General features: G+C 41.5%; 1 protein-coding gene across 1 annotated transcript in view; it reads right to left on the reverse strand.

Moving 5' to 3' along the window:
* Nucleotides 1-13,371, reverse strand: part of SCN5A (sodium voltage-gated channel alpha subunit 5) — a 218,687-nt gene that overhangs the window by 53,572 nt on the left and 151,744 nt on the right. The window contains exon 18 of the mRNA XM_072851539.1: nucleotides 2,852-2,998. Coding sequence (XP_072707640.1) covers nucleotides 2,852-2,998 — 147 coding nt within the window. The remainder of the gene's footprint in view (nucleotides 1-2,851; nucleotides 2,999-13,371) is intronic.

Genomic DNA, 13,371 nt, shown 5'->3' on the forward strand with positions numbered 1-13,371 from the left:
AATGCAGAAAACCTACATGAAAGCATCATGTCTAGATAATGAGATAGTTTCCTTTCTTTACAGTTCTGTGGAAGTTGTATTTGGAATATTGTGCTTACTTCTTGGCAAAACAACTCCAAAAAGGAACAACTGAGGGAGTTGCAAAGAAAGAGGTAAAAAAAGACAGATAAAGGGCACAGTGATAGTAATTGACAAGAAATAATGAAATGACAGAACAATGGCATGTGACTTTAGGGGTTAAGCCAAAGACAAAAGGAAGCAAACAACAGCCTATTAAATTCAGTGATATTAATTCATAAAAAGAGAAATATGGATAAAATTGGTAAAAGAGAGAAATGAAATGGTGCTTTGAAAGGGAAAAAAGAAAAAAAAAAGGGCTGCTTATTAAGGCAATATACCCAGCCATGAGATTTTTTCAAAGGAAGTGAATTGTTCCCTTTGGTAAATGAAGAAATCCAAGTTGCCTGATACATTTAAAGGCAGATTCCACAAAGCTGTACAAAATATTTCATGGGGCAGTGTTTTGGCAGAGAAATCAACCAGTTTGTTCTCTGAGGTCTTATCCACCTGTGACATCAATGATTTTATTTCTATGGTCTTTCTGATGATTTATATAGGATGAATTTTTAATCATATAATGTATCCTTTACTGACATCAACAGTGTTTTATTCAGAACACATTCAATGCTTCCTGTTATTGACTGAATCACTCAAAGCCCTGCCTCTTGGGCATACCAAATCTGTTAAGTTACTTCCTTGCAGTTGCTGGCTTTATTTGGCTAGTTGCAAGTTCTTGGGACATTCATCAGAAAGATGATTAGCATGTCCTTGTGTGCCGGCACAAAGATTACTTCTGCATAGGAGGACTGTAAGTATGCAATGTCCACGCAAGATCTGCCCTTCAAAAATAGCATCCTTTGGGCTTTGCTCTTTCATGTTGGTATTCATAGCCTCATGTGAACTTCCGTTTGATTTCAAGTCATCCCTGGATTATTGCCATATTCCTCCACCTCTTTCTAAGCAGCTGTAAATAGAATCAATTATACTCTACTATAGAAAGGTGACATTTGTGTCCCAGGACCCTTTGAAAGTTGAGGGAGGAAATGGGGATTATTTCTTTATCACGATGTTGCTGAATATATCAGGGCTAGAATGTTCCTGTTTTATCATGACATTTCGTTACAGCACTAAAAAAGGACATAGTTTTCCAGCCTCCACGTTAGGATCACAGGGTTTATTTATCTCAAAAAGACATTTAAACAGGAAGGATACCTAATCCCCTGAGAGAAAAATTCCTGAAACAGTCTTCTAATTCCTCCTAGTTATAAAGCTTTACCTCATTATTTTAAAGTTTTGGGTTTCTTTGGTAAATATATATACATTTTTTCCTGAGACTGAGATATCAAATATTCAAGTCTCCTTCCTCTAAAGTTCAGGATCTTTTCTTTCTGAAGATGAAGTTCAATATGCCAAGAAGTATTCTGGCAAGGAGGATTGCTCCTTACAGAAACACTTAATGGCTAGAGGATTTCTGGTTACTGTGAGTGGAATTTAGCTCACCTAAGTGTACAACTCATCTGGTTACCCTGGGCTCCCTTTACAGTCAATGGAGAGAAACAGGTACTTTTAGAAGATGATTCATCTGACCTAATTTAAATGTTGATTTCAGTCAGAGATGAGACACATTTACCTAACTACATTGGCGCCAAATCCTCATTGACTATAAAGGGGCCTCAGATGAGAAGTTCAGATGCAGATGTCTACATTTAGTTCAGTAAATTCCACCCCATATGACAATATAAATCAGCAGGTCTGGGGGAGATGAGCTCTGGCTCTGTGATGGCTGTTTCCTGTTGTCCTGACAAGATTTCTCCATGAGATTGCTCCTGCTGGGCACAAATTTGCCAGCAGTTTTATAGCAGAACTGGGAGAGGTGTGATGCATGTTGATACTATGTCATCCTTTCCCTTTCATTAATTCAGTCCCCCAAAACCCCCACTGGTTCCAATCTCAAGGAGCTGTGGAGTTCCCCAGACTCCCAGGACATCACCCCAAACCTCCAGTTTCTGATTTCAAAGAGAGGAATCCATCACTCTTTAATAATAAAGGCAATGTTATGTCAATAAAATGCTAAATGTGAATGGGAAAAATGAATGGGAAAAAACCCCAACAAGTCAGCAAGTAGGATACAGGGAATTTAAAGCTTGGAGTCACTCAGTGTACAGTACAAAAACATGTATTTTTGGTATTCATGTTTATAAGGACAACATAATCCTACAAATTGAAAATAAATGTCAATGGGTGCACATTGAGAAGCAATGAGTGAGCTACACTTGGACAAACATCAGCTGAATGATACCAAGGCTTACTATCTAGTTAGTATCTTCATGTCAACTACTTAAATTGTTGCACCTTCCTTGGGTCTATGTGCTAACAGAAAAAGAAATGGTAATCTGTGACAGATAGCAAATACCCTCCAGTGAACTCAAGGTACAGATCTGCCAAGTCAGCAGATGCCATTCTTAGAACTACTTTTCAGCAGGAAAACACACACATATTTGCTCCTAAAATGACAGTACCATTATAGATGATTTTGTGTTTTTTCAAAGCCTCTTGGAATCCCATCTTAATTTATAATGCACATTTTACAAGCTTTCCAATTATTTTTATGACAACAAAATCCTCTCTCTTCTTTACTAAGACTGTAATACCTACTACGTTCTATTGCTTTCCTACCACTTGGCAAATGTATTTTTACAAGTCATAAACCCCACATAAATCGGTGACATGCACTATGAAGCTGGTGCAATGAATTGCATGCAGTATCAGGTAGGAAAGTTGTTTCTGTTACCTCTTTTTGCCCTACTGGAGGTGGTGGCTGAGCCTTCAACTGCTTATCCACGTGCAACTCACTTAACTCTTCACAAATCTCAGAGTTCTGACTCCGGACGCCTGGGCTTTGGCATCGCTGCCCCCTCAGCTGCAGCTGTTTTTCCTGCTGGAAATAATCCTAGATGGGTTTATTTTCTTTTTCTTTGATAGCATGCTTATTTCTTAAGGAGAACTCCCCAGCTAGAAGAGAAAATAGCCTGGACTATACTTGTCAGAGGATGACATCTTAAGGAAAAATGGCAAGGAACAAGATAACACAAGCTTATGCTGTAACTTTTGAGCTTTAGCAACTGGATATGTCAAGATATCTGTCTGTAGAAAACGGAAATATAAGTAGGCCAACTTTTTTTGAGCTATTGTTGCTAGGGCAGGAGGAAATACCCTTGCAATCTCCATTTTGAGTCTGGTTTTGAGACACAAGTTTCCTCCAGTGACCCAAGGCGCACAGAAAGGTGCTCGCAGTTCAGTCGAATAACCGAGGGGTGTACTCTGAAGTCGCGGCAATACTCAGTGTTACTGCTGGAGAAAGGCATGAGTGCAATACCCAACGCTGTGCTAAGAGTCTGCTTGAAACAGTGTGGAAAAAAACACACCCAGAAGAGACAAAATACACATTGAAGGGGAGAAAAATGCAAAGTTCACAGGAAGAGATAAAAGGTACCTAAAAGTAGATGTGGAAAAACTGCAGGTAAACACGTAAACGTAAGCAGGTCCTATTCAGCAAAACTCTTAAGACTACTTCGCACCCACTGATGCCAACAGGACTTAACCACAGGTTGAAAGGAGAGCACATCCTTAAGTACTTCACTAAAAAGGGATGGACTCTGAAATCACAGCAATAATTTTATTTCTGCAAACACGTCTGACTAGACCCAGTGCTTGCTAGGCGAGTGGTGCCATTAAATCCAGCTCCTTCTTCCTGGGGTGATGATTATTGCTGCTGAGCTCTCTAGAAGTACTCCCAGGACTAATGGCAGAGGAGAGTATGTTTGCAGGGTTGGTTCCTACATCTGGAGGCCCAGGTTCTCTGCTGGTGTAAATCAGTGTGGCTTTATTGATTCACCTAAGACAGGGATTTCTCTGAAAACTCCATAGCTCATCACAGCACTACCATCGTTCATGCCATTACTAATGCTGCTACTAAAATATTAATAAAACTCTAGCCAGTTTCAAAGGGTTGTGCTGAATTGCTTACAGAAGGACTTCCATGCTGAGAAAAAAATTACAAGCATAACAGGATTTCAACAGTAATTGTTTAAACCTATTTATCTTTCACTTGTCCACCTTTTTTTTTCCTTGGCTTGACTGACATTCGACGTTATTCATGTATTAAATGAGCTTCCCTTCCTCAGGGAGTCGCAGCCTACCTGCCTCCGTTCTAAAGCCACATCACCACAGGAAGTCCCTCAAGAGGTACCAGGAGCAGAAAAACACTTTATTCCAAATATAACTATCTGAAAGAACAGATGACACAAAGGAAGCAGTTGGTTAAGCAAATTGCTCTCCGTATAAATACTTTCGAACTGTCAGGTTTGTATCAGTCCTTTCAAATGTCGTTCTGTGTTTCTAGCAAATTAATTTAAAATCAAATTACTTGTTTCCTGCTTCAGAGGGCATGTGGTCTAAAATATATTCTAACTTTAATAAATTAAATTATACATGTCCAAGCCTGTACCCTCTGCATAAGAATGTATTACATACAATTTCTTGGCAGTTTAGCACTGATCTTCACAGGCCAGAGATTGCTCCATAATTATTGAGTTACAGTTCCGTCCCTGTCAAAAAGTAACAGTCTTTAAGGCGCATCTTTGGAAATAGTGTAATATTCGGGGGAGTAGCTAACCTGGAAGGCACAGTATGCACAAGTAAGGCTCTCAGCCATAAAAAGGGTTTGTTTTAATGCAATGTGCATACAACTTAGTACCAAGTAATCTTAATGGCATGATATTGGTTATAGCACTAAAACAACAGAAACAATTGTTTCATGTTAAAAGTGCAACGCAATCTGAGGTGACATCTCAAGTTCATTTATGCAGAAAGGTTGTGCACTCAGATTCATTAGAAACTATGCAGTGTATGAGAACAGACTGTGTAATTCAGTTGATCTGACGAATACTCAAGTTGTTAAGCAAATTATTGCACTAAGCTAGAGTCAAATGCTAAACTTACACCAATTCTTTACTTACTAACCCCTCTGTGTGGTACCAAGACTGAGCAACACTTTCCTAGAGACTAAACTCCAGGAAACGTGGACCTAGCTACTTCCCAGAAATCACACTTGTACCAAGTATCCAACGAGTTAACATTAATTAAAACTGATTAAATATATCCTGGCAAATTATCCAATGGGGACAAGACACGCATGTGCTCGGACAATGATTTGGATCATCATCATGTGTTTTCAGACTTGTCCGGCAAATTTATAAGGTGGAAGAAAATCTCTAAGAGAAATAGACTCTTCAAAACAATCTGGTTGTATAGACTGATCCCAAAAGGAGTGTTAGGGAATCAGCTGAGTTTTTGCAAGCAACTGATGGCAGCCCTGGTAAGCTACTCTCGTGGGATGCAACAGTCTCATTTCCAGCACACAGCACCTGAAGATCAGCACAGACCTGTCTGGGGAAAGGTGCCTTTGCTTTATGTTGTTTAACTTTGGACTGTTTGCTTTTGTTCTGATTCCAGATGATTCGTTCTTCTGGCAGCCATGGCAGCAGGTTTATCTGCTGTAAAGCTCCCCACTGTGGGTGGTTTATATAATTTGTTTTTAATTTTTGTATCAAGTGCCATGTTGCCAAGGCAATACACATTATGTTAATATTTATTGATTCAGTTGTTTTCATAATTTATAAAGTAAAACCATTCAGCAATATAAAAACTTTGTGAGTGCAAATGGAGGGTTGGGAGCCCATGACAGACCTCAGCTCCTTTAGAGCATAAACCAAAAGTTTGCTCACCTCTGCTCTGACCTGGGCCCTAAAAAGAGGTGATCTGCCAACACCATACCAGTAATTAGCACACGGAGGAAGATGGACCCAGTGTTGTCCCCTTGCATGCTGCAGGCCAGCTGTAGCACCAGAAAAACAGCAACCAGATTGAAAATAGAACATAATCTGGGTGACATCTCAAGTGTGTTTGTGCACGGACCCACATACTTTTTTGCTGACACAAATAAATACAAAGGCTCCACACTGTGTTCTGCCTCTGAAAAGCACAGATCGGCTAATTGTTTCAGGCTCAAATGGGGATTAGTGCAAATGCCGCTCCTTTGGAAAGAGGACTTGCTGTTGGCAAAACAAGACAAATACCTGTCATCAGCACGGATTCACTTTATTCCTTCCCCACGGAAATATCATTTTTTCCATCCTGTGCAAACAAATTTAGAAAGAGGATCCCAGGACCTGCCTTTCAGATGGTGATCAGCTCAAATGGGTTCTCCTGATGCTTCATTCACTCCTTAGATCATGACCCTGGCTTGTAACATTTGTTGCCTGAATCCCTGGCCACGGCTGTTGTGGCAAAGAAGACGTGCAAAGCCTTTGATAGCAGGAAGCTTCCTCTCCCAAGCAGGTGGGGAAGGAAGAAATGAGAATTGGCTCTGGAGCCTTTCCCCCTTGCAACTGTCACTGCAGAGCCAGCAAGCAAGGATGAAGGATGTGGCAGGATAAAGTTGATCTAAGTTATTTTATGAAGTGTACAGGGTATTCCCTGTCTCTGATGGGACAGTGCAAATGCAAACTGCCCTTTGCTCAGTCTGTAGTGCAATGGAAAGCTTCAACCCTATGTATCTTCTCTGCTCCCCACCAGGCTCATGCGTCCCTCTGTCTCTTTGAAAGCCATGTTTGAGACACTAATGGGATTTCATGGATGTCCAGGTTCCGTGTCACTTTCCAGGAATTAGATGGTCAGGACATTTCTAGGTGCAGACTCAGAGTGGTGGAGGCTTGTCCTGATCCCCCCACATACAAGTCTGCACATACTTGGCCATACACGAGACCCTACTTTACCAAGGGACACTGCCCGTCAGAGGAAGCATCAGCAGCAGACAAGGATGCTGGCAACAGAAATATTGCTGCTTTAGCCATTCATAGAGGACTGACACTATGAAATTGAGCCTCCTCAAGAAATGCAGCTCAATAGAGCAGCAATTAGTAATTTAATGGATGACAACATATTTTAACCTGCAAAGCTTCCTATAGCCAGTTTTCAGATACCATAATAGGACTCTGAGGAGCTTTTCATGTATAGGGAACCCAGTTCAGCAGTGTGACACACATAGTTAAGAGAGGACTGTTTACTCTGTAAAGTAATTGTTGATATTTGTGTTCCTCCTTGCAGACAGCTATGGATTTCATAAAATTACCATGCCTGGTAGCAATTGGCATCCTTTCTCAGCAACAGTTTGCGTCTTGTAACTGGCACCCTTCCTCTGCAAAGAAGCCAAGAAGTAAATGATCGCAAAAACCGAACTGTTTATATCCTACCTCTACATAAGTGGAGAAGCAAGCAGATTGCAATGCTGCCGAAATACAGCGAGCTTGCATTACTGCCTGGGTGGCACCTGTTTCGTGTGTAAAGTAAACAGGAGACTACAGTCTGCAGAGCTGTTGGGCTGACAACTCTCAGATATGCTGAATTCAAGTCTTTCTGAAAAGCCTTGAAAAATAGGAGCTAAAATGGGAGAGAAATAAATAACCAGAAACTGGGGAAACGAATCGTAGGTTCTTATTACCAGAACAGATCGTTCATGATCTTGGTTCTCCTCTTTCACAAATAAATGTAAAACCTTGTAGCACCAATAAAATCTGGATTTATCTTTCTGCATGTTTAGCATGAGAAGAAAAATCACCAAATACATCAGGAAAATCCCCTTGCTTCCTTAATACGAGAAGGGGAAGATTAATATCGCTTATTCTGCTTGGAATAAAAGAAGGCTGGTGTGCAGCTGTCAATTTTAAGCATGCGCATTTGAGAATCTCTCTACCCCGGTTTGAAGAATTGCTTCTGTAAAGCAGAGTTGCTACTACTCAGTTTAATGAGAAATCAGAGGAAAACCTGGAGTGATACCACACCACAGCACTGGTATTGTAGCTAAGACACAGAGAGGACTCGTGCTACTCTACGTTCTTTTACCAGTGCAGTTTATTAGCAGACTATGGTGTTTGCAATACTGATGTAAAGTGTGTGAAGTCCTACTTTAAGTTTGCAACACATGTACATAATTTAAGAGCTGCAAATACCTCACAGAGGCTATGAAAACAGAAAAAGGAAAGTCTAAACTTGATTATTTGAGACTAATCATCCCCACTCGCCATCCTACACCACTTGATCCATCAAGCCACTTCAGCAGAAACAACTAGACATCAGGCTAGCTTAGTAGACTGATTTTTGTTCAGGTTTTCAGCCCGTATCTACCCCTCCCAGTCTTTTCTTTTGCCATTCATCTATGCAAAAGTCAGAAAAAAGCTGGTGCAAAGGGAGCAGTCAAACATCAGAATTAGAAGGTGCTGCTCGTATTTGCCATGTGAATCCATCTGGATTTTTTTTCTTTTTCTTGGTGACCCAGCCTTTATAGGGACCCCATTTATTAAAACCCAAATCACTAACACATGCATGCAGAAGAGCAACGTGGGCAAAACAGGTTAAACACAATAGTCTCTGAGTTCAGAAACAGCACAGGCCTGCTGCCCACCTCCCGGTGAATGTACCAGTAGATGAAATTATGCCCCTCTACTTGGAGGTCCACAGGTCCTGAGGGAGTTTCCAATTGAGCTATCATCTGTCAGAGTTATGCCATTGTAGTTTGAACTTACACCTATGTAGCTAAACACAGAACTTGTCCTCCTAGTGGACCTCAGAAACACATCTTTTTTCCCCTGAAAGTTGTAGGGTATTGGGAAGCAAAGTGCAGTACTTGTTCTAAAATATAATGCACCTGTGAGTGCTTAGCTGGATAAAAACACCAGAATCTGGCCCTTAAACCAGCAAAACCTCCCCTGGAACCAGCCTGCCCTAGTATTTTCTTTCATTTTAAATAAAGGTGAACTAAAACTTCACCAGACAAACATCATCATAGCCACTAACTGCTGGTCTCTGCACAAGCACGGGATGCTTTGCCAAATGTCTTCCCTCAAGAGGGAAACATCAGTTTTGCAGTGCTCCTTCTCAGATTAATCCAGAACATTTTAAGCATTTGAACTCTGGCCGCGGAGGAGCAAGGCACGTTATTTCTAATGGCTTCTGCCTTGCTGGCCTAAGATCTTTTCCCACACTGGGCAACATACTGCCCATAATAAAACATAGATTCATTATTCCCAGGGTTGACTCTTAAAATTAGTCTAAGCGGGAGAACTTGGCAAAAAGATGGACTGCCAAAGTTAATTTAGCCTGTTATCAATTCAATAGGCTAAAATAGGCAGTGAAAGTGTTTCGTAAGTGTTCATTGTTCAGAGTTCAAGCTAATACCTTCTGCTAAATTGCATTTGGAAGTTTAATCACAATCTACTTCATATTTCTTTTCGTAATTGGGATCTCTCCACAGTATAATATGAGGAACTCAAACTAACGGGCTCCTCTGATGGAAGTTTGGAAGTTTGCCTCAAAGTGCAGTGAGTGAGAGTGCCTGAAATAACCTGGAACCTTTCACCCAAATAAGGCATTAATATTTTAATCATTAAGGAATTCTCATATTATTACAGGCAATAGAAACAAAATAACCATTATTTTCAATTTTGTTATTTTGGACCATAATTAATGGGAGTAATTTCAACCCCCCGACACACGCATGCACGCACTGTCTCACTTGGCACAGGAGCTGTTGGGGAACTGGCTGCTGTTCATTTTGTCCAAAATGTTAAATGTCGGCGTTTTCTTTACCAAAGGGAGAAACAGTGAGAAATGCTCATTTCTGGGCAGCGTTTTGCTCCAGGGAGGGATATGGATACTGGGAAATGGCACCCAGTAGGCTGTGACTGACGCGTAGTCCACAGTCTGGGCACTTGTCCAAATGCATGTTGTCAAGTCCGCTATGCCTGATATCGGTTCTTTCAATGCCAAGCTTTTTTATTTTTTTCTCCTGCCTCTTTCTCTCCTCCATCAGCTCCCTGCATTTCCTGCACCTTAGGCATTATGCTGTGGACAAATATATTTCCCTGCCACCGCGCACTGAATAAGCACCCTAAAACCTTTGTTCACAGTGTGACTGCTCTAATCACGTCAGCAGAGATCTGACATGGAGTCTTCTCCTTCTGCCCCATCGTACTGAAACAAAATAAACACAAATGTCTTTCTATATGTAAAAGCAAAGATGCAGACATAGGTGCTTTAAATCTGCTGCTGTGATTTACAGTCCTTTTTCTTTTTCTAATAGCCTTGCTGCTATTCTTCTGCAGACAATAAATACAGAAATATTCTATATCCTTGCTCAAAATAATTAGCAAATCTATGCAGTTTTCAAGAAATGCAAAGCAAAACATACAAAAGGGAGAAATCCAGGCAAACTATGTATGTAACAATAATGCAAAAGCCCTGCTATCTTACTTAATGATCAGAAAAATATTTGCCCAAATAAAGCTGACAAGAAGAATGCTGTAAGATTTATTGTGTGCTGCATGCATGTATACACGTAGGCTCACTCTCCTGCCAGTAAGAACTAGGGAGTCATCAACTGACTTCAAAGGTATTTTATCCAGTTGCACTAAAAGAGAATGTGTCCCACAGACTGGAACTGAAAACAGACAATATAAATACTGTTTGAAAGGGCATTACTGTTCCTGACAATAAAGTATATTTCCAGCAGTAAAAGGCTGAAATTAATGTACCCTGTCAAATAAACACACAATTTCATGGTATCTCTGATTTATAGACGTGAGAATTATTAGGAACATAAGACATTGTCACAAACAATTTTATATCAAAATCTTTATGCGCTGGCACTTTTATGGCAATTTTCAATAATTTCAGCTACACTTATGTCAACCTGGAATAATTCTATTGACTTTTACAGAATCACTTCAGGTTTAGGAGCAGGTCTGTAATGCACAGAAATTGTACAGTAAAATTTCTACTGTATACAAAGCAAACATATGTGGGTCCAGATGCAGATGGTGAACTCTCTGTTACCTGAGAGATTTCATTCTTTTCTCTGTCTTACAAATGATGTATCATAGCTAAAATAAACTTACAGGCTCTGTGCAGAAATTATTGGTTGAAGTCTTTGACTCAGTGTTATGAGAAAGCTAAACCATGATGATCCTAATGGTCCTCTCTGATCTCAAAATTATGAATCTCTTACTGGTAGAAACATGCAAAAAAAAGCTATCAGAAATAGTTTCACCTTTTGAAATGAAATAAAATGAGTCAGTAATTCTGAAATAAGTATGGGGAAGAAGAGAATAAAAGCTTGGGGGGTTGATCCAGTTCAGAGCAATATAGAAACTGTACCGTTGAATAGAGACTCTGGTGGCAGCCAGCTGTGTCATTGACATGTACAGAGGCAGTTACTCATCTAAAGTCTGGAAAACTGGTTTTCCTGGCAGATGTGTTTGGTGGAGCCCAGGCAAGGGTATACACAAGGGGAGAACTTCCAATTGAGAAAAAAATGTGAATATGACTGAGAAAGCAAGGCATGCTCTGGAGCAATGAATACTCGCCCTGTGTGCAAAATCCAGGCAATGTACACCCTTCAGGTCCTCAGTGCAGACCCAGACCCAAACATCTTGGAAATCACAGCAAAGGTGCTGCTCTGCCTTAGAGGGGTCTAGGAAGAGTACAGAGAAGTGCAGCTGTGCAGGTGGGAAACTGGGAAACCCTGAGAGGCAATGAAAGACACTGTCCCCTTCCCGCAGGCAATATTCCCTGCCAGGTCATGGGAAGGTGAGCCCTAGCAGGCACAGCAACAACTCTCTGCTATTTAAGGATTTCCGCAGCCAGCGGTAAGCCTTGGGCAAGAGGACAGGCCAGCCCTCCACCGGCTTTGCAGTCTCAGGATGGCAGAAATCAGCCATGGTGGGAGCTGGGACCTGGCCGCCGTGGCGTGCGTGCCTGGTGTCAAAGAAGGTGTAAGAAGCTTCAAAGCGCTCCGTCCCGGCAGCAGGCAGCCAGCACTTTCCATATGACCCAATTAGCCACTCCGTCGGAAAAAATCAATAATGGCATTTTCTGAAGACAAGCAGGCAAGTGCTGCTGGCTCGGCACTGCGTTGCATGTGAAAATACAAAGGTGTTATCTCTGCAGAAAGCAGCATCCATGCCTGGCTCTGTCACTGCAGAGGAGGCGAATGTGAGATGTGGCCATGAGCCACTAGCCACCCCAGCCTGGATTTTCTTCTCAGTGGCATGCTATAGACAGATCAAGTCGAGGGCAGTAGTTTGAGTAAGGCAGGACATGAAGTAATTAAATTTAAGAAGGGGGAGAAAGCAATAACAGCCTTGTTGGGCTGACTAAAAAAACAAGGAAAGAGTAAAGCCATTTTCTGAGGTTGTACTAATGAATTTTGCCAACTGTAGGAACTCATCAATGCAGAAAAGGATCCAGACACCATGCAGAAAGACCTAGACATTGTTGAGGGCCTGGGGTAATAGAAACAAGACAGAGTTCAATGGTATAAGTGCCGAACACCATACTTTGGGGACTGATTCAGGACACCCAGCATTACTCATTGTCCTGGTTTCAGCTGAGATAGAGTTAATTTTCCTTATAGTGGCTGGTATGGGGCTATGTTTTGGATTTGTGTTGAAAACAGTGTTGATAATACAGAGATGTTTTAGTTGTTGCTGCACCAGTCAAGGACTTTTCAGCTTCCCATGCTCTGCCAGGTGCAGAAGAAGCTGGGAGGGGACACAGCCAGGACAGCTGACCCCAACCGACCAAAGGGCTATTCCATACCATACGACGTCATGCTCAGTATATAAAGCCGGGGAAGAAGAAGGAAGGGGGGACATTCAGAGTGATGGCGTTTGTCTTCCCAAGTAACCGTTACACGTGATGGAGCCCTGCTTTCCTGGAGATGGCTGAACACCTGCCTGCCCATGGCAAGCAGTGAATGAATTCCTTGCTTTTCTTTGCTGGTGCGCACAGCTTTTGCTTTACCTATTAAACTGTCTTTATCTCAACCCATGGGTTTTCTCATTTTTACTCTTCCGATTCTGTCCCCCATCCCACCAGGGGGGAGTGAGTGAGCGGCTGCGTGGTGCTTAGTTCCCGGCTGGGGCTAAACCACGACACTCATCTGGAACCTCCTTTTAGTCTATCGCAGGATTCCTCTGAACCACAAAGTGATGTCACTGAAAAAGGCACACACCTTTCTGGGCTACAGCTGTGGGCACCTTGAAGGTTAAGAAATATTAAAATAGGAATTTTGAAGATTTAAGCTTTGGACTAATATATCGAATGTAAATGGTATGAACCCCTCTGAAGTATGAAACTTTCAGTGTAGCTAAATTGTGGGTAAGTTCTGGTAGGATCCTCTGTGTCAGGTGGACT

Source organism: Ciconia boyciana, chromosome 2 (assembly GCF_034638445.1).
Source record: "Ciconia boyciana chromosome 2, ASM3463844v1, whole genome shotgun sequence".
NCBI lineage: Eukaryota > Metazoa > Chordata > Aves > Ciconiiformes > Ciconiidae > Ciconia > Ciconia boyciana.